Consider the following 20,212-nt stretch of genomic DNA (forward strand, 5'->3'; position numbering starts at 1 on the left):
AACTACATGAACTGTGCAGCATATTGAATCAAAGTATCTGTGGCAAGGGAACTTTTAAGACACTTTTACTGAGGACCAGTACAGCCACTAAACATGATGAACAGACCGGGAGAAAAAAGTTATTTGTAGAAAAATAATGACAGTCACAGTAATCAAGTAGGGCCAATTAACAATCACTATTACAAATATATTTTCCATCATTATAAAAATCAGGAAGGTCAACAAAAAAAAAAAAAATAATCGATTGCCCACACATAACTGGTGTGACTGTACAAAACTTTTTGTTGAGACCTTTAGCATCTCCAACTGCAGAGGATAGTCATTCAACACTCATGACGGTGTTGGGCCAACAGGAAGAATTCCTTTCACCATTCTCGATCATCTGCAACCCTATCAGCACCCGTTCATCACCATTCAATGTCTGGGGGAATTGTAAAGAGGAGGTCTTCTTGCTTTGAATGCTCTGACATTAAGCAATTTGTTGAGCAGTTACTGTATCAATCCGTAGATGTAGCAGCAGTTCAATGTTGAAGTACTACTGACAAAAAACGACCTTTGGGTTGTCATTGGCTCCTATCCAGGCGGGTTATGTGGTTGCAGTCCTAGCTGAGCCTCCTCTGAGGGACAGGGATGTTCTCATGGAGGTACTTCATACTGCCCTGCTCAGAGAAGTCCGCCACCGTGTGCCCCTCACCCCGGAGCACCCACTTGGTGGTCAGGAGTCCCTCTAACCCCACAGGGCCCCTGGCATGGATTCGAGCTGTGCTGATGCCAACCTCCGCCCCTGCAACACCACAAATACTATACATGTATTGTACTTGACCATGGTCATTAACATGTGTTGATCAGGATAATGATCAGTCTCTACAGGTTCAGTTTAAAACAAGTTTAAGTCAATCTTTAGAACTGAAGTAGTGGTTTGCTATGTTTCTCAGGGTACTCACCCAAACCAAAGCGGTAGCCATCAGCAAAGCGAGAGCTGGCGTTCCAGAAGACACAGGCACTGTCCAGCTGCTGCAAGAACTGTTCTGCTGTCTCCTCTGCACAAAAACATTATGAAATCTCTGGACAGCATTTCTTAAACGGCATAAAGTGTGTGCGTGCATGCATGCGTGTTGTGATGAAGGATTTCCTCACCATTATCAGTAACAATGACATCTGTATGAGAGCTGCCATATTTGTGGATGTGGTCCACTGCGTCCTGCATGCTGTCCACCACCTCGATGCAGCACTCCATGTCCCCGTATTCTGTCCTCAGCGATTTCACCTCAGAGGGGCTGAAGGTCAGGTAGGAGGCAAACCTGGGTCCTGCATGGATTTTCACCTGGGAGGACACATATATAACAATCCAATCACAAATGAACATGCCTTGTCCAAACAGCTCTACACTGTATTAAAACTGGCATAAGGTCATAAGGCCTCAGAATGTACAAGGATTGTGTGTACTGTATGTGTCTCACCTGCTCCACTCTAAGCATGTCTATGATCTGGTCAAATATTGGAGTTCTCAGTAAATCTCTGTGGATGAGTAGGGTCTCCATGGCATTGCAGGCCGCAGGGTAGTCACATTTAGAGTCTTTAACTACAGAGAAACATTAACTTTATTAAATCACTGTTTATGACATAAATTCACAACATAAAGGAGGGCACGATGTAATGAACTGTGGGTATCAGGATGAGCATCAATGTGTATAGTGTATATGTTAACATGCATATATGATTGTCAATATGTGTGTGTATGAAGTTATGACTTTGTGCTTGTCTATGTTAGTCGGTACAGGCAGCATAGGTACAGGTACAGGCAGCACTCACTGATGTCCACAGCCTTGTCAATGCTGGCCTCTGAGTCGATGTAGACGTGGCAGATGCCTTCACTGTGGCCTAGCACAGGGATGCCCTTGGCTGCTCTCTGGATGTCTCTGACCAGCTGGGAGGAGCCTCGCGGTATGATCAAGTCGATCATCTTATCTAGTCTACAGAGATCCTCCACCTCCTCCCGAGTACTCACCTACAACACACATACACATTACCATATCATTCACATACTGTAAATAATATGTACCGTACACATGCATTTCGGTCACTTTCAGTCACTACACAAAGCAACCCCCGAATCATAAATAGCTGCTATCCTATATATATGCTGTTCCTTCACAACACTCAAGTGGTATCTCCTATTTTTTTACCCTCTAATCAAGCTCTTACCAGTTGAATAGCATCCTTCACCCCATGGATGGAGAGTGCTTCCTGGGTCAGCTGGTGCAGAATGCGGTTGGTGTTGGCGGCTTCTTTACCCCCTTTCAGTAACAATGCATTTCCACTGGCAATGGCAAGAGCTGACACCTGAAGTCCAAACAAAAACCATAAAACGTCACATCTGCATACACAAACCTCTGCCTACTGTGTGTATGTCAGTGTTTCTGAGAGAGATAGAGAAAACAATAAACCTGGATGGGTGGTTGGGTGACTGACCTGTGGGAGGCAGTCAGGGCGGGATTCAAAGATGACCAGCAGGACCCCAATGGGGACAGTGATCTGCTCCAGCTCCAGGTTGTTGGCCACTCTGGTCCTACGCAGCACCTGGCCTACACTGTCTCTGGATGACACAGCAATCTGCCGCAGGCCTATGGCCAGACTGTTCAGCTTGGCCGTGGAGAGACTCAGTCTTGTCAACAGGGGCTGGGAGAGGCGACCTACAGAGAATTACACTCAAACATAAGACTAACACTTCTCATGACAGACTGTAATGACAGTTTGTGTTGCCACATTGAACACTTGTAAAGAACCTGTTCTCAGTGAATCAGTACCTGATGAGGTTGCAAGCTCCATGTCTCTCCTGTTGGCACTGAGAATCTCATCCTTCTTCTCTGTCAGCAAGTCAGCTAGACGGCAGATGATCTCTCCCCTCTGGTTGAGTATGAAAATATACATGTTAAGACTTGAGATGCAGTAGACATACAGTTTCATTACTGAAGTGAGCCTATCCATCAGCTCAAATGGGTTAAGATCAAAAGGGCCAAGTTAGGAACCACTCACATCCTCTGGGAGAAGAGAGGCCAGAGCCCTGCCTCCATGTCGGGCCATTTCTGTCTGTTGTTCCACAGTGGGACCTGTGAGTGTTACACCATAACAGCAGCATTCATTCAGACTAGAGCATCTCCACTGTTCAACTTGTTTTCTACAGTAGACTTGATATTATCTTCCCTTGGGGTCTGTCACTAACCTGCAGGCTTCACTTCAGAGAAGAAGGTCCCCACTTTCTTTCCCTCCACAATGTCTGTGATGACGTGGCCAGTGACTTTGGGATTGGTGCCGTTGGCAATGATGACCGACGTGCCACCTTGCAGCGCCCACAGAGCAGCCTTCACCTGAGTGAGACAACAGCAAAGTAAGATTTCTAGTAACTCCTCTAGAACAACCAACCTAGAGTGCAGTGATTTTCATCTAACAAGGGCTCATCTGCCACTAACCTTTGCCTCCATGCCTCCACTGCCCACTCTGGACTTGGTACCATATGTGATAGACTGCTGGTCTCCAGGATAGAATATATCAATGAGTTTGGCATCGTCTGTTCCTGGTGGGCTGTCATACAATCCTGTGGAATAGAGTATGGTCCATTAAAATACTTTTTCACGAGAACAAAGGAACAACATGTTGGTAATACTGTACATTACACACCTTCAACATCAGATAGAGCAATAAGCAGGTCCGCTTTCATTTCAACAGCCAGCCTGGCAGCTAAGCTGTCGTTATCCTTGATGCTTATTACCTGAAATACAATTTTTTTTTTAAATGTTCAAATGGAAACAGGCTTGGGCATTTTCAATACAGTGCATGCAACATGCTCATGGGGCAGTGTATCCAAGCCTAGGATGGCCTCCTAATGGTAATAATAACTCACTGAATAAACATTACCAACAAGTATTAACATTTGCCCCCAACTGTGTCTAAAAGCAATTGCAATAGCAAAAGAGGAAAAGTAAAAGAAAATTATAATAAAAAAAACAACAATAAAAAAATAAAAACATTTTCATCTTATGCCTCATGTAAGCCACTTCCACAATTGTTCTGGACCACAATTATTCCCAGCATGCCCTGCACTTAGTACCCACATTTACCCCCTGAAGGTCACTGTTTGGAACAGGGGGTGGCACAACAGCGTCATTGGTGTTGATGATGGGCACTATGTTCATGCGCAGCAGCTCATGGAGTGTGCTGTTCAAGTTGCGACGCTTCTGCTCATCATGGAAATCGAGGTTTGTTACCAGGATCTGTAAAAATTATATACAGTACCATTTTAATTCCTCTGTGTTGTTTACAATTACAATTATTAGTTTACATTATTGTCAATATACCTTGGGCTACACAAATGCATACAATATACAAAGGCAAGATAATAAGAGTATATGGATGTAAATATAGTGAGATAAGACAAATAATGTTGAGAATATCTAATGTGTACATACTTGTGCAGTGCAAGTGCTGTACTGAGTGAACATAGCTTCATACAATGCCATCAGGCCACTCTGTCCAGCAGCTGCACACGCCCGAGCCTCCAGGACTGGAACTGACTGGAACCCAAAGAGACAGAGAAGTCATCAGTAAAGGAAATATGAGATTCAATTGCTGTTTACCTGCTGACTTTATTTGTCCATTGTGAAAAACCATGAAGGAGTTTCTGTTCACCATTTCTTTGAGCTGGTTCTGTCCAGAGTGCAGAGCCTGCCTGACACTCTGAGACAGCAGGATCTCGTGCCTCAGTCTTTGCCTTCCAAAAGCAACAGCCCCACTGGTGACAATCATCATCTCCCTGCCCTGGTTCTGCAATACAGCCACCTTTGGAACACACACACACAGATTCCCTGAACCCCTCCTCAAAACCAATTGATTGATTCACTCAACATCATCTGCTGAGGTCACCTGAAATACAGTACAACAAACCATCTCCACAGTTTCTCCTGAAATAGCAAAAACCTCAACACCTCAAATACTAAAAATTGCAACTCTCAATGATCATCAACTGTGCTTGTCAACTTGTCTTGTTAGAATTCCTTACTAATCCTAACCCACATCCATCACAGAGGCGTGAACTCACCTGCTCCACAATGGAGGCCAGACGCCCAAGAGCCAGGCCACATTCATCTCCCCGTGTCACTACAGCACTGCCCAGTTTTACCACAATGCGCTTGGCCTGTTTGAGCTCGCTGCGGTGGGCAGACGACTTCCCATGGGAGCGAGTGAGTGGGACTGGAACAGACAAGAAGTTCCTTTAACACTTGAATATTTTTTTCTTCTTTTGGCTCTACACTCCAAAAGTTGGGATTTGAAATCAAACAATTTTTTATTTTTATTTGTGTACATATTGGTTGCACCATTCAGAAATTACAACACTTTTTATGCATAGTCCAGTGCCCTGTTTCAGTCTCAAGTCTGCGAACCATTGACCCCACCAGACTGGGTGTCTTCTCTGGTGATGCTCTGCCAGGGCTGTACTGCAGACATTTGTTGATGTTTGTTTTGAGGTATTGTTACCTGAAGTCTTATCATCAGGAAATGAAATACATGCTAAATTGGATTTAAATCTGGCCAGTCAACTTTTAGGCCCTGAAAAACTCCCTAGTTGCTATGGCAGTATGTTTTGGGTCATTGTCTGTATGATGAAGCACCATCCATTTAATTTGGAGGCATTTGCTTGTACTTGAGTAGACAAGATGTTTCTGTATGCTTCAGAATACAGCTGCCATCAGCAGTTACATCATCTAACCCTAACCCAATTAAGATAAGTTAACCAGTTCTAGTGGCAACTATACATGCTCTAACATTAATACTCCCTCCACCATGTTTCACAGATGAGGTGGTATGCTGTAAATCTTGGGCAGGTGTTTTTTTCTCCAAACTTTCCACTTGCAATCACTCTGGTACATGATAATATGAATCTTATCTGTCCACAACACATTTTTCCAGACCTCTGCAGGCTTTTTAGGTATTTTTTAGCGAACTGTAAGTGACCATCCTTTTTGAGGATAACTAATGGTTTGCACCTTGCAGTGAAGGTAGTCTCTGACACATTCACGCCTACCTCCTAGAGAGTGTTCCTGATCAGTGGGACTGTTGTTTTGTGGTTTCTCTTAATTATAGTGAGCATTCTTCGGTCATCCACTGTAGAAGTCTGCTTTGGCCTTTGCAATAGCTGAGGTCACCAGTGCTTTTTTGTTTCCTTTTAATGATGTTCCAAACGGTTGATTTTGGCAATCCTAAGGTTTTGGCTATGTTTTTGATAATTCCTTTCAGAGTTTCAGCCTAATAAAGGCTTTGGTCCTCATGTTGACAGACACCAGTAGCAGACTCGGGCAAGAGGCAAACTCAAAGCCTAGAATCAATACTTGACATTGACAGCTCTCTTATGCCTGCACAAATGATGTGACGGAACACACCTAACATCAGGGACTATGCATAAAAAGTACACAAATACCACCAAATAAATGCTGAGAATCTCTACTTTACTCACAATAATTATTTGATTTCAAATCAAAACTTTTGGAGTGTAGTGCCAAAAGAAGAAAAACTGCTTCACTGTCCCATTCCTTAAGCAGGGCACTGTATACTTCTGACAGTGCCAAGGTGTGCAGTGTGATATGGAATTAACTACTTACACTTGGTCTGTGACACTGCCCTGGAGAAGCGTGGGTAAACATTTGTTTGCAAGCTCCTGGATCGTAGGCGGGAGCACAAGGCCAGCCGCTGCAACATGGCAATATGACCTCAGGACAGCTGCCTAAATAAAACAGTCAATCGTTACTGAGTAATATTACAACCTATTGGGTTGGTTAAAATTACAGAGGCGTTTAAAAAGCATCGAAATGTTGAATACATGTCTAGTAGGCTATTGCTGGTATAGCCCCATCTCATCTGTGAATAGGGTAGATATTCATATCCTAATCACAGATGGGGCTACTATTGGGTAATGAATGGACTAAGATAAGAGCAGGCAAATAGCAGCACTACCTATGATGTTATGATTGGAGAAGGCCTATAGTAACTTATATTGTTGCAAAACTGGTATATGATGTATCAAGCTTCGCTAGCTTGAACAGAACGGGATACAGTAAAAACTGCTTGCAAGCAAACCAACTGTCAGTGTCATTGACGTGACTGTCATGTTGGCAGTGGCCAATAACACATTTAGTTAGTTATATTTGTCTGAGCTGAATGTATTTCAATGTAGCTGAATGTATGTATATGTGACCAACTTGTGTCACAGACTGGAATTTGACAATGAAGACAGGGCTGCTAGGCTACAACAACGAACATGTGCTTGCTACTAGCTAGCTGCATTATTAATAGATTTACTTAAAATCATAATGGACAGTCCAATATGCAACATGTATTAACAGAAAATACGTGAAAAGGATCATATCTTACCAAGCAATGAATCTGAAAAGAATCTCACAGCTGCAGCAAAGTTGATAGCTGTGCTGGGCAAAGACACGTCGTCAGCCTGCCACATCCACAACCATACAATTGTTTCCCCACTGCGATAGTCACCAACAACGTCTACGCATGTTCTGGCCTTTCCAGCCTAAAGGACTGTGGACTTTACGTACGCAGGATTGTAACTGGCGTTTGGAAATACTGTAGCCAGTCTTTTTCAGCTCGCGTCGCGAGGCTTTTGCAAAGATCTGTCATAGAATATCTCTGCTATTGGTTTCAGTTACTCTATCACTTCTGTATGAACAATAAGCATAAGTCTATAAGCCCTTAGTTGTTCTCAAGTAAAACAGAAGATAGACGACAACAACATGTCAATGATGTGCGTGGCTGTTTTTCATGATGTCCTGTAATGTATTCCACTTCAATCACTTTATTGCTTTATAATTGCAGGACAGGAGCACATCATTTTTGGTAATATGATACTCAGGCACATGAGTGCAGAGTGCATGTATACCTGAGCTAAAATGGTCTATAAAATATTCATAGGCAGCCAGCACACTGCAGACAGGAGAGTGACATACAGTAACAGGTGCAAGCAGAGGTATGGAGACTGCTGAACACGTCCTTAAATGTCCGATCTGCCAGGACCTCTTCACAGACCCTGTGATGCTCCCATGCAAGCACAATTTCTGCCTCACCTGCATACGGGTTGTTTGGAACGCAGATGTGTCTAAGGAAGGTCCCTTCTTCTGTCCAGAGTGTCAGATCTTTCTATCCTCTGACCTCACATTGGAGGTAAACGCCAGCCTCCAGGCCAAGGTACAGGACTTTATCACCAGGAGCTCAGCAGCACCAGAGGGACCAGGGACCTTGGCTTCAGTTGGTGCATCAAACTCTGTGATCACTTGTGACCACTGCATAGAGGCAGCAGCTGTGGCCATCAGAACCTGTCTCACCTGTGACGCCTCCCTGTGCAAAGCCCATTCCCTGCTTCACCAGCAGAGAGCTGCACTGAGGGAGCACACTGTGGTGGAGGTGACATTGGATCCCCTCTCTCTAAAGTGCAAGGAGCACCGTGAGGAGCTGAAGTTGTTCTGTATGGAGGAGCGGATCCCTGTGTGCTCCCTCTGTGTGCTGGTGGGCCTGCACAAGAACCACCAGGCTGTCCAGCTGCAAGAAGCCTGCTCTGACCTCAAGGTGAAAACACACTCATCAGAGAAGATGGCATCACAAGACTAGAATTTGTTGCTTGAAAATGCCCTTTAACCGTAATACTTGTTTCTCTGTTCCTCTCTGCCTATGAATAAAGTAGGATCTGTCTGTCTTGCATGTGTGATTTATTTCTATCTGTAGAAAATGTTGGAGACCAATTTGACCCAGCTGCTGAAAAGGAGGGGCATAGCAGAACACGCCATTAAGGACTTGGAGTCGCTGTATACAGAGACTATGGTAGATACTGATATCTATCATGTGTTTTCATAACAAAAAGTTAATAATATCAAATTCAAAACCTCTCAGTATGAATATTTATTTCAGCTTGTCTTTAAAATTAATCAGCTCATCCATTATCACTGTCAGATGTTGTAATGGGTAGAGCTACAATATATCTTTTCTGATCACACACTTAATATGTTGCTGTGACATTCCCATAGCACTCTGCCACAGCCTACAGAGATAGAATCTCTGAGAAATACAGTAAGATACGGGCCGTTATTGAGGAGGACGAGCAGCTCATGATGAAGGTACTGGACACAGAAGAGATGTACATCACAGAGTGGCTGGAGACCAAAAGGGAGATCATGGAAGGCCATATCAAAGAAATAGATATCATCAGAGGCACCAGTAAATCTCTCATCCAAGAAACAAATGACTTGAAATTCCTACAGGTATATTTATGTTCTATGACATGACAGAGTGATACATTTATTTATTTATTTACTATGTGGTATGTGTAGAACTCTACTGTTGGTCATGCAATGCTTATTCTGGTTGCACTTGTTTTACAGCAAATCACAGCACAAGGGCTTGGGTAAGTAGTGTTTTAAACCCATTGATTTGAAATGTCACATCAACCTTTTACATGGCTCTGGGTTCTGCTTCTGCTTCAGGTTTCAGATTGATGGTTATACATAAGACTTAACTGTCACTGTGTCCCCATTGCAGCAAGCCACTGGACATGCCACCCATACAAGCAGTGGATAGAGAGCTCTGTGCCCCTGAGAGGATGAGATCTGTAGAGAGGCTGGTGGATGACTTATCTCAGGCTCTATCTTGTCACTTTCCACGGATGTGGTCATGTGAGTGCAGAGCTTGGATTCACTGTCAACTAACCTTAACTGGCCTTCACGTACAGTAATAATTGGTTGTCGTTTCCTGTTTTTGGTTGCATTGTTACATAAATTGAATTGACCATATATGCACTTTGTATTGATCTTATTTGTCTATTATCAGATCTCAGAACACTTACGTTGGATCCTAAAACAGCCCATCCAAACTTGGAGGTGTCCCAAGACAGGCTCCAGGTCTGCTGGAGCAGGCAGCCAGTTGATAAGGGTAAAGGCTCTGAGTGTTTTGACTCCCAGTACAGTGTCCTGGCCCAAGAGTCTTTCTCCACCGGCCTGCACTATTGGGAGGTTGTAGTTCAGGAGAAACCATACTGGCTGATTGGTGTAGCCAATAGATCAATGCCCAATAGTGCTGATCAGACACTGGACTTCACCAACCCAAGTATGAGCAACGGATCCTGGTGCATCTACCATGGCGATGGGCAATACCTGGCTTGTCATGACTCCCAGGAGACATTGCTGTCTGTGGGTGGGAGGAGAGTCAAAAAGCTGGGCATGTTGGCAGATCTCCAGAAGGGGGAGCTGTGTTTCTATGATGCAGACACATTAACCCTTATCCACAGTTTCTCTGTGCAGTGTGTGGAGCCCCTCTACCCCATGTTTAACCCTTGCATTGATGTGAATGACCTGAACAGACAGCCCCTCACCCTGCTCTGTCTTAGCAATGCTTTAGATAGACCTGTCAATGCTAGAGAAGCAGCTTTAGAGCTTGTAGAAACCATAGAACCTGACATTAACTAGGTTATTCACTCCTTAAAATCTATTGGCTGCTCCTCTTAAAATGAGAACTAGAAATTCATTTAAGACTTTGTGGGCTTAATATGGCAGTAAATACATATGGCAATAAATACAGTTTAAAGTTGGATTGGACTGTCAAGCTTAAAAGATGAAAGAGTAGTGTTTTGAATATGAGCATAGCAACAGTATGCTCTTCATCGGAACCACTGTTAATTTATGCAACATAAAAAGGCTTAACATTTAAAAAGTCTAAATAGTATCAAAAATCTGAAAGAAAGTTATTTAAGTGTAGTCAGTCTACACATTTTAAAGTTGAATTGAGGTGTCAAGTTTAAAAAATGAAAAAGGAGATACATTTTGAAATGTCACCATTCAGAGCAAATGGCCATAGGAATGAATAACATTTCAGGCAAATTCGAGTACAGCTCAAGTATAGATGTTATGAAAAGTTTTTTTTTCAAGCAAGTCAAGTTTCACAAGTCTGAGCACTTGATGATGGCACAAGTTGATTTGAAGTTAATAGGTTAAGAGGCTTAAGCTGTGCACGCACGGTATAGGAATTAATAGGATTTCAGGCAAATTCGAGTAAAGCTGATCATGCATACTAAAATAATAATTGTATCCAGGGAAGATGTGGACAACTAATTATATTATTTCATTCAACATATTCAAATTAATTATCACACCATTTGAGACATGAGTCAGAAGAATACTTGAACAGGTTGGATGAGCCTTACTAAGAAGATGCCCAGGAAGAGCAGCTTGGGGTTCATGGTGGCAGTGAGTCAGTAGGCAGTTGGGAGAATAGTTCTGTCAGCTCAGTCAGACACCTCTCCACTTATAGAAGCATATACCTGCCATAATGAAATCTTAAATTCCAAGTGGCAAATGGTAAATCAATATTGTGTTTGCAATTCCTTTTCCCAAATATGTATGCATTGTTTGTGACAGAAAAAAGAAATGAAAAAATGAAAATGAAAGGTTGCATTATATTATTCATGATTGAGTAATGCCTGCCAAATTGAGAAAGAAAAAGCAAAATCTATTTGACTTTTCATTTTCATAGTACTATACTGCCACATTGAAAAATGTAATGCAAATGCTTAAATGACAGATCAATTCTCATGTTTGTCATGAAATGCTCAATCATATTGGATAAACCAATCGCAATGCATCATTTTGCTATTTAATTTCCCTATTGTCATGCACTCCCTTCCACCATGTAAACTATCATAATCCCATTTGAATTTTTAGATTTTGTCTTGACCATGTTAGACCTGTCAATCAGACACTGGGTGGGGGTTTCGTGGAAGGGGTGGGTTTGTTGAAGGAAGTTGGTAGCTAGTGTAAAAGGCAATACAGTTTTTAATTTTAATTTTCATTGTGTCACAAACAATGCATACACATTTGGGAAAAGGAATTGCAAACAGAACATGAATTATTTGCCACTTTGAATTTAAGATTTTATTATGGCAGTTATATGCTTCTATATCCACTAACCATCCATGAGATCAAAATGATAACCATGTTTTAACCATGTTTTGAAGCTATACAGTGTTTGTTTACAATTGCTTTTAATTTCTATTGGAATCTCCAAATCACAAAGAATTGTTGTGTGTAATCATCACACACTTCATAAATGATGAAAGGCTGGGCATCCTGCAAATCTGTCTAGAAGACCTGTTTACAACACAGTGTGCTGATTGCTAGTACTAGAGGGCCCCCTTTCTGGATGGAAAAATCAGAGTGCACCAGAAGCTGCGGGAGCATTACAGATTACGATTGGTTTGGCGTTTGTACCGTTGTGGTCATGACCTGGGCAAATAGCCAGGTGAAGGCTGTTGGTGAACGTCCCTGCACAGAAAGAGAACAGAGGGGTCATGCTGTCCGCCCCCAGGAAAGACACCAGTCCTGCTGGAAAACTGCACAGGACTCCAATGCGATTGAAGCGTATTGTGACTGGCAGCTGGTAGGGCACCCCACCATGCCAAGCTGTGTACTCCCCATCAAAGAACTCTACACACCAGGACTCAGTTCCCCGACCCAGCCAGCACTCCTCTGCACGGCCCTTGCGGGGGATGGTGGGGTAGGTGAGCCCGAGCTCCCAGTAGGTCTTTCCGGTCACGTCCACCTCCCAGTAATGTCGTCCAGAGTTAAATCCCTGTATGCTCATGACGTTGAGGGTGGTGTCAAAGCGCTCAGCGTGCTCTGGCAGCTCTTGCCATGTGTCTGTGTAGGTGGCACTGTCACCCCTGGGGGAGATGATCAGCTTTGGGTGGGCTGTCTCAGGGTCCAGGGCCACCTCTGTGGAGTCTGAGGACAGAGGCATACCTTTACCGGGCTATTTAGCCAGCCATTGAATACTGCATGATAGGTTTATCGAAAACATTAAATGGGAAGACATGATATGTGGTTTTCCGCAGTTGGATAAGTACAGTACAGTACAGTACAGTACAGTACAGTACAGTACAGTATGTGAACTCACAGCTCTTGATGAGTCTCTTGGTAATGGGGATCTGAGAGCGGATGAGTAGCAGCATATTGTTGGTGAGGCTGAGGATCTGTTCAGCTTTGGGCTCATCCAGGTTGACCATGCTGGGGTCAGTCCTACTCAGCAGCTCCATCACCCTGTAGGAGAGAGAACAAAGAGAGACCATATTGAGGGACCCTTGAATAATCAATGTAAGTCAATGATGAACTAAAAACATTTCATGATTGACTCTACTCTAAATGTTTTCCAAGGTACAGCAGACAAGCTGGGCACATGGTGACACAAATAATAATTATTGATAACATACCTGCCCACTATCTCTGTTTCCTAGAGGAACAATGGGGTGGAACACACCAAAGGCAGTGAGATATATGTGTCGTAGTAGGATGGGGTGAATACAACAGACAGTTCACATAGTTATATCCAGAATACATCAATATTCATTTAATGAGTTACTGTTACAGTACATAGTTGGAAGCTGTAGAGCCTAATCACCCTTGTACTAGCCTGAATCTCCTTCTGCCCCAGCTCAGCAGTGAGCCTCATCAGATCCTGCTCAATCTCTTGAATGACAGTAATGTTCTTCTCTATGAGGTCCTCCAGGGCTTGGACCGCGGCCCTCTCTTCCATCTCTAGCTGAGTCAGGGTCATTCTCAAGTCCTCCTCCAGCACTCTCTGGATTTCCTCATACTTCTTCCTTATGCTGTCCCTTGTTACTGAGGACTTTTTCTTTTTGTGACAGTATTGATGAGTGCAAAAGTAATTTCTTTTTTTTCATTTATCCCATCTTACATCTTCATATCACTATGCAAGCACTTTTATACAGTATATGATTTTTACTCTTACATTTACTTCCTCTTACATAGGTCAACTCCCATGCTGTTTACTTACAGTGATTTCACTTTGCTTAGCAGTCAGTTTCTTCATTCTGAATTTCACTGCCTCTCTTTGCCTCTTCAGGCACTCTTGATGCTTTAGCAGCATTTCCTATAGTATGAAAGAAGGTTCAGAAATATTAAAAAATATATTTAAAAACGTACTTAATTTTAGGCACATTGGATAAAGCACAGCAGCACACACCTGATCCTGGGTCTTCATCTCTAAGGGTTTAATCTGAGAGACACTATAGAGACCTTGGCTGATGGTGTTGCCAAGGGAAGTTGTAACTAATGAAAGACTCTTGCTCTGTATCAATGGGTCTTAAATCAGGAGTGAGTACCTCTCATTTGAGTTCAGCTTTGCGTCTGTCTGCTTGTGCCTCTCTTCCTCTGTTTATAGCATGGCCTGACTCATACATACCATTCCTCCAGAATTGGAGTGTGATTTAAGACACAGGCATCTGGCCTCTTTCACAATCCCGTGCCTCTGCAGTGACATAAGGTCAGCTGTTGCGTCAGTGGGTGCCTCTGTCCTGGAAAGTATTCACCTTGAACTGTGTGACATCACAGCTGTCTTGAAAATATGTATCGTGTGGACAACGTAGCATTCATATGTAAGCCGATCACTGAAAGATGGCCAATAATCCTGTTGAGGTGACGGCATGAGGCCATCAGGCTATCTAGCAAGTTATTAAAAACACAATAATAAGTAATGATATGTGGTTGGTTAAGAACTGTGTGTATGTGTTTGATATCTGATATCTGTGAAAAACACTAATAGTTGTGCATATCTTAGGTTAATGCTTAATAAGATACTCTCTTAATTCATTGCCCCATAATAGGAATTATAACATGGATCTTTCCATTCATCCCTCTAAACAATACTGTAACCCACTGATTGGTGGCCTCAGACGATTGGTGGCTTCAGAAATGATTGTGGAACCATTTATTTTTTCCTATGATTTAATTTGGATCCTATATTTTCAAGATGTGATTCCACATTGGACACATTTACATTTTACTTTCAATTGCTTATGTTGCTTGAGAAAAAATGCTATTATTTCAAAATGAAACAATGATGATATGTTGAATGTTAGAAGGAAGTATTTAATCATGTATGTAATTCACAGTAAATTAGTGATAAAGACAAATGTTGTGGCCCTCCAACTGACTTTTTGGGCAAAAATTGGGCTCCTGCTTAAAGTAATTGAGTATCACTGCTGTAACCTATAGGCCTAGTTGTTAGAATAGAAAACATGTACTGTCAATTGGTTCTTGACATTCACAGATCCTAGTAAAATGGTTCCTCGTATAACTACTGTATATGACTGGTTTGATTGAGCACAATGTCATATTATGAGAATACAGCATCTGTGCTGAGACTAATTTAGATTAGGATTGAATATTTCCCTGTGATTTTTCCTGTGAAGTTCCATCCCGAGAATAATGACTGGAGCATGTTTAAGGGCCCTGCCAACTCGAGGCAAGGATGGATGTATGAGGCTTAACATTAGCTGTGGTTGGACGTTGGAGAAGACACAACACCTAGTATCACAGTGACCTCTAACAGCCGGTGTCATGCCAGTATATGTTCCCCCTCCATTAACTGTGTTTCGAAGAGGTATGTAAGGCCAGACTTAGTTGATGATGGCTTACTTACATGTCACCATTGCATTCCAATTGTTGTCATGCATTTTAAGATTATTATTATTTTTTTTTTAAGTTAATTCAGAACATTAATTGATGTTTTTGCAATTTGTCAATTTAATACCAAATTAATCACAATGTTTTACTTGAATTATATAAGATTATAGATGCAATCAATAATATGTCATCTGCAAGCATCTGCAAGCGTGTCTTACAGATGAATACATGAAAAATGTGCATATTTTGAATACTTAATTATATTCATACAGCCGATCTAAAGTACATCACTGTTATAATATTTACAAACATGTGGTGAACAATCATATAACATGATTGAGAATCATTACTGAAGTAGTAATTCATCATAATTGCAAAAGTTTAGTAATATAGGCTAACATTAATATTCATGATATCATCAGTAACAGTAATTAGTCATCATTAAACAGTAATTAGTCATCATCTGACACATTTTCTGTCAAATCAGGAAAACTATCTGACAAGAGAACACTATATCCGACACGACACCGGTTCCCGCTATTCAACCCTAACATGCCTCTCCCTTTTAGATTTACTAAGGCACAAATCTATGTGCGTGTGTGTGTGTGTGTGTGTGTGTGTGTGTGTGTGTGTGTGTGTGTGTGTGTGTGTGTGTGTGTGTGTGCGTACGTGGTTGGGTGAGAGAGAGAGAGAGAGAGAAAGAGAGAGGGTTAGGGTTAGGAGACGGTTAGGGTTAGACTTTCTGACTGATTGACAGATTGATAGAAATAGAGATGATGTTTCCTTGGGTGTCTGCCTCTTTATTGGCTGAAGTCCATAAAACTTGTCAGAAAGGGGAGTTTCAAATACCTCACAATATATTATGGTTCAAAATCTGATAAGAAAATTGACTTGATTGAGTTATACAGTATCTGCATCTGTACAAGTGATAATTACCTTTGGTGTAGCCGAGGATCATACATGGTGACTTAAAGCTTTATTTACTTAAATTTCAATACAACAAATGGCAGTGTGGGTTTCAATTATAAAAGTCAATTCAAGTACAGTTATTTCTTTCATTTTAATATTTTTTTTTCTTTTCATGTGGTGATTGTAGCTCATTAGGATACGTAAAACAGAAATTGTTACTCCAATTTTGAATGATTGCTTTTCCAGACACTGATGCGAGTGAAAAGCAGGTAAGGTACTTAGGCTGACTGACACTGGCATAGGTAGCAGGGCCTAACCGTTAATAGTGGAGCCTTAAGGAAATGACAAGACCCAGTGGCTCTTTATTTCCCATCCAGATTCACTCATTTCATTTTATGCCAACACTGGGCAAAAATGTTTCAGCCCCAGTGAGGGCAAGCTGACACACATTGCAGTTTTGCATGTGAACGTTTCATGTGGTGCTATGAGGATCTACTTACAAAGTTCCACAGGAATCAACAGCAACAAATATGAGAAAACAAGCAAGAAAGAAAGGAAAGCAGTTTCATTCAAAGCAAAGCAAGAAAAAAAAGCACAGTCAAAAAGAACATGACCTTATCAATCATTCTTTCTCATTCTTTGTCACTTTTGAACATGGAAGAAAATGTTTCACTCTAATTCCTTGTAGCCTCTCAAAACTATCAATCTATCAGCCAGCTCACAGCCTCTGGAAGCCTCAGAGAATAAGAGTCTTTTTGATTGCTCCTAGACCCTACGTCAGAAAAAAGGAAAAATAAATAAAACAAATCCTACATCTATATTACAGTGGTATAGCTATCTGGATGAATGAATGCATGCTGGTCTGACAGCTAGAAGAGCTTGGCCTTCTTTTTCATGTCGTTGCGTTTCCAGAGAGGAAGCCTGTCAAACTCCTGGATCTCCATTCCAAAGATGTCAAAGAACATTTCAGGCGCTAAGTGGCGCTAGAGTAAGAAGAGAGGTTGAGAAAAGAAGGAGGGGAGGGGGATTGTTGTGGTTAGCATTGAAACTCCTGAGGTCATTAAAAAACTCTCAAGAAGCCATAGATACTGAACTTTCTTCGCTCGTATTTGTGTAACATTCACGTACACAAAGTAGACTATCCAGTATCTATTGCATCTATTATCACATGCAGAAATTATACCTCAAGTCTGGTTCTGTCCACTTCCCTGGGCAGTTTAGCTCGCCCTCTACTGGTTATTGTGAGCATTTCGTATGGATACACCTTGAAAAGGAGACACTTGTCAGTACAGACAGGTAAAGATGTTGTTGGTAATATTGAGTCAGGCTTCAGCAAGAGACAGAGCTCAGTTTAGCAGTAGACCATTTATGTCAAAACTGACTGACTGCTCTTTTCAATCAAACCTGGATACCAGGTTTCTGGGATAACAAAAAAAAAAAGATTATTCAGCAAGAAAGCATAAATTGTAAACATTGATTTTGTGCGTACCCTAGAAACACTGTAACCCTGTTTGATTGAATAGTGCCTTGTGTTTTTTTTTTTTTACAGTTTGCATGTACAACACTGATACTCTTGCTCAAGACAGGGGAAACACTGGGTAGAACAGGTGTGTGAAAGAAGGTTGGGAGTGAGGACTGTGGAGGCCGTTGCCTCTTGAAAATGGGATCTTTGTGTACGCACGTGCATACAATAGGGTAGGATGTGTTCTATGATAATCGACAGTAACACAATGAAAAAATGGAAAAATATGTGTCAGTTACAATGTTACTGTTCAACATTTTGAGAGAAATTCTGTGATCCTAATGTTGCAAAAAAGTTCCAAAATGCAGTCCTGGAAAGCTGCTGTGCTTCAGGTTTTATTATGCTAAAAGGGTCAGGAAACAGCCACACCCAGGCCAGGTGATCCATTCAACGAATTTAGTGAAAGTTTTGCTAAATCTTATTGAAATGCTCCAATAAGCAACAAGAGGAGTGCTTTTGGTGCGTCGGACAAACTCATAAACAGCACAGTCCACAATAAAGGTTTCCCTCCTTCATAATACTGTATACAGTATATGAGTTGATTGAAAAGATACAGTGTTGGATTTTGAACTGTATGCTACATACAGTATCCAATCACTCTGGATTGAAGCCATATGCAGATGGGCATGGAGAAGCCAGCATGCTAAGCGAGAGGTGACTGACTGAGAGCTCCTCTCTGGTCCACACAGCACAGAGATTGCAACATGCTATAAAGAGAGTCTGCCTTAGCTCACAGGAACCCATCAAGGACTTGACTACCTGTGCTTAGCTGCATATAGGCAGTGTGTGTGATATTCTGTGGAACACCAGTCTTATACCTCCTATTCCAGTTACAGTTGTGAATTGCTCACCCTCCATAACTGTGCCCAAATTACAGTTGGGCAATGCTGATCCAAACTCTCCATTTCTTTTGTTCAAATGTGTCAAGCTGATTTGTCAAAAGACACTTCACTGAGTTAACTGACATGACAGCTGTCTAGCTTTTATGAGTGTAAATCAAATACTTGGCCTGTCATTGAATACCAATAATAACGCAATACAGGCACTTAAGAGATTATCAAATGAGTGCAACACATTTCCCAGAGGATTATGATATTCTAACAAATTCAAACAATACAAAGTAATTAGATATATATAGGTACTTGCTTTTGGTTCCAACATATTAGGCATAGACACTCCCCTGTCCATTCTTGTTACTGCTGCACGGCCATCCTTAATGTGCTACAGGATAGAACATACACACACAGGTAATATAGTGGTAGGGGGGCTGCGGAATAGGCACGCATATCTCAAAAGCTAGCTACTGTACCACTGGGACAGCTATCTTATTCTTCTAATATGAATCAAATCACATTGGTAACATTGTCACTGCAGTGCATCTGGAGTTATACTGCAGGTTGGCTCTCAATGATAAGCAACATTAAATGCATGTCCTCTGAATGACCACTTATGTTAGCTGCACTTGTGACACCCCTCACAGTATAGAGAGGACATAGTTCTGCTAAAGAAAGGATGCTTTGCAATTGAACATAAATGCACATGAGACATACAATACAGTGTCATCCAACTGGAGACATTTGGCAACAATAGAACAAACAATCGGACAAGTTAATTCTACATTGCATGTACCGTACAGTGATTGAGACTACAGTCATAGTCAGACTGAGCATGTTCATTGTTGTAGACTATGTGTCCCATGATAGGAACATGCAGGATCACTGAATGGCAGTTTTGTAAAATGCTACAGTGATGCAAGCATTTAGCAGGAGTGGGTGAAGTACATTCAGGCTAGTGTGCAGTCCTTTCAATCCTGGGAATACAGTATGAACAAGCAAACATGCCAGGTGAAAGACATGCCATGAGGAGAAGCGGATGACAGACATACCTGAAACTCTGCAAGACAAAATGGGACAGAAAATGAGACTCACAGTTAATGGTTTTCCTGTCCAATCCCTATCAGTCTGCTACAGCTGTAGTATTTCAGTTAAACATTTCTCAATAAGTCTGCAACTCATTATACAAAATGCCCTGAATTGATAGATCGTAGATGTCATTGCCTCAGAATTTCAAAGTCATTTCAAACATATGCATCCAGTGGTTTTATTTTGGGATCTCCTCACCTCTTCCTCCCCCACACATATCCCCATAGCTGTTGTACTGAGTGAAATCTGTAGACTGGGGCTGTAGAAGAAGACACAGCATTACACTAACAGTTACCACATATAAGTCTATGAACAATGTATTAATAACAATG

The 20,212-nt window shown here is 41.7% G+C and overlaps 4 protein-coding genes across 4 annotated transcripts in view; 1 reads left to right on the forward strand and 3 right to left on the reverse strand.

The window, feature by feature from the left end:
* Nucleotides 1-49: 49 nt before the first annotated feature.
* On the reverse strand, nt 50-7,519 carry LOC310822848 (delta-1-pyrroline-5-carboxylate synthase-like). The gene is made up of 18 exons (XM_083695382.1): nt 7,423-7,519; nt 6,654-6,775; nt 5,096-5,247; nt 4,687-4,836; nt 4,467-4,571; nt 4,113-4,271; nt 3,679-3,769; nt 3,471-3,595; nt 3,224-3,368; nt 3,037-3,110; nt 2,808-2,907; nt 2,473-2,693; nt 2,206-2,343; nt 1,813-2,008; nt 1,461-1,582; nt 1,138-1,324; nt 945-1,040; nt 50-784 (listed from the first exon to the last, which is right to left on the reverse strand). The coding sequence occupies exons 2-18, from the start codon at nt 6,748-6,750 to the stop codon at nt 603-605; spliced, it is 2,340 nt and encodes a 779-aa protein (XP_083551508.1). The 5' UTR covers nt 6,751-6,775; nt 7,423-7,519; the 3' UTR covers nt 50-602.
* Nucleotides 7,520-8,034: 515 nt separating this feature from the next.
* Nucleotides 8,035-10,517, forward strand: LOC310822273 (tripartite motif-containing protein 72; the record flags this gene model as incomplete). The annotated part of the gene is made up of 6 exons (XM_083694619.1): nt 8,035-8,628; nt 8,785-8,880; nt 9,084-9,317; nt 9,438-9,460; nt 9,595-9,728; nt 9,883-10,517. 6 exons carry the CDS (start codon nt 8,035-8,037, stop codon nt 10,515-10,517), a joined length of 1,716 nt encoding a protein of 571 aa, XP_083550745.1.
* Nucleotides 10,518-12,255: 1,738 nt separating this feature from the next.
* On the reverse strand, nt 12,256-14,103 carry LOC310822274 (E3 ubiquitin-protein ligase TRIM21-like; the record flags this gene model as incomplete). Its single annotated transcript, XM_083694620.1, has 6 exons — nt 12,256-12,827; nt 13,000-13,142; nt 13,313-13,332; nt 13,501-13,734; nt 13,897-13,992; nt 14,086-14,103. The coding sequence occupies 6 exons, from the start codon at nt 14,101-14,103 to the stop codon at nt 12,256-12,258; spliced, it is 1,083 nt and encodes a 360-aa protein (XP_083550746.1).
* A 2,221-nt stretch (nt 14,104-16,324) lies between these two features.
* Nucleotides 16,325-20,212, reverse strand: part of LOC310823510 (actin-binding LIM protein 1-like) — a gene marked incomplete at its 5' end in the record, with an annotated part of 30,996 nt that continues 27,108 nt past the window's right edge. The window contains 5 exons of the mRNA XM_083696382.1: nt 16,325-17,419; nt 17,620-17,696; nt 19,101-19,179; nt 19,844-19,851; nt 20,079-20,139. Coding sequence (XP_083552508.1) covers nt 17,306-17,419; nt 17,620-17,696; nt 19,101-19,179; nt 19,844-19,851; nt 20,079-20,139 — 339 coding nt within the window. The 3' untranslated portion in view covers nt 16,325-17,305. The remainder of the gene's footprint in view (nt 17,420-17,619; nt 17,697-19,100; nt 19,180-19,843; nt 19,852-20,078; nt 20,140-20,212) is intronic.

Source organism: Argentina silus (assembly GCF_951799395.1).
Source record: "Argentina silus genome assembly, chromosome: X".
Lineage (NCBI taxonomy): Eukaryota > Metazoa > Chordata > Actinopteri > Argentiniformes > Argentinidae > Argentina > Argentina silus.

Excerpts from the sequence above, each read along its gene's own strand:
- LOC310822848 (XM_083695382.1), bottom strand. The coding sequence starts at position 6,750 with ATGTTGCAGCGGCTGGCCTTGTGCTCCCGCCTACGATCCAGGAGCTTG. Across the intron at positions 4,272-4,466 it reads ACAGCACTTGCACTGCACAA|ATCCTGGTAACAAACCTCGA; the intron begins GTATGTACACAT and ends TAATTTTTACAG. Across the intron at positions 785-944 it reads TGGCTACCGCTTTGGTTTGG|GGGCGGAGGTTGGCATCAGC; the intron begins GTGAGTACCCTG and ends GTGGTGTTGCAG.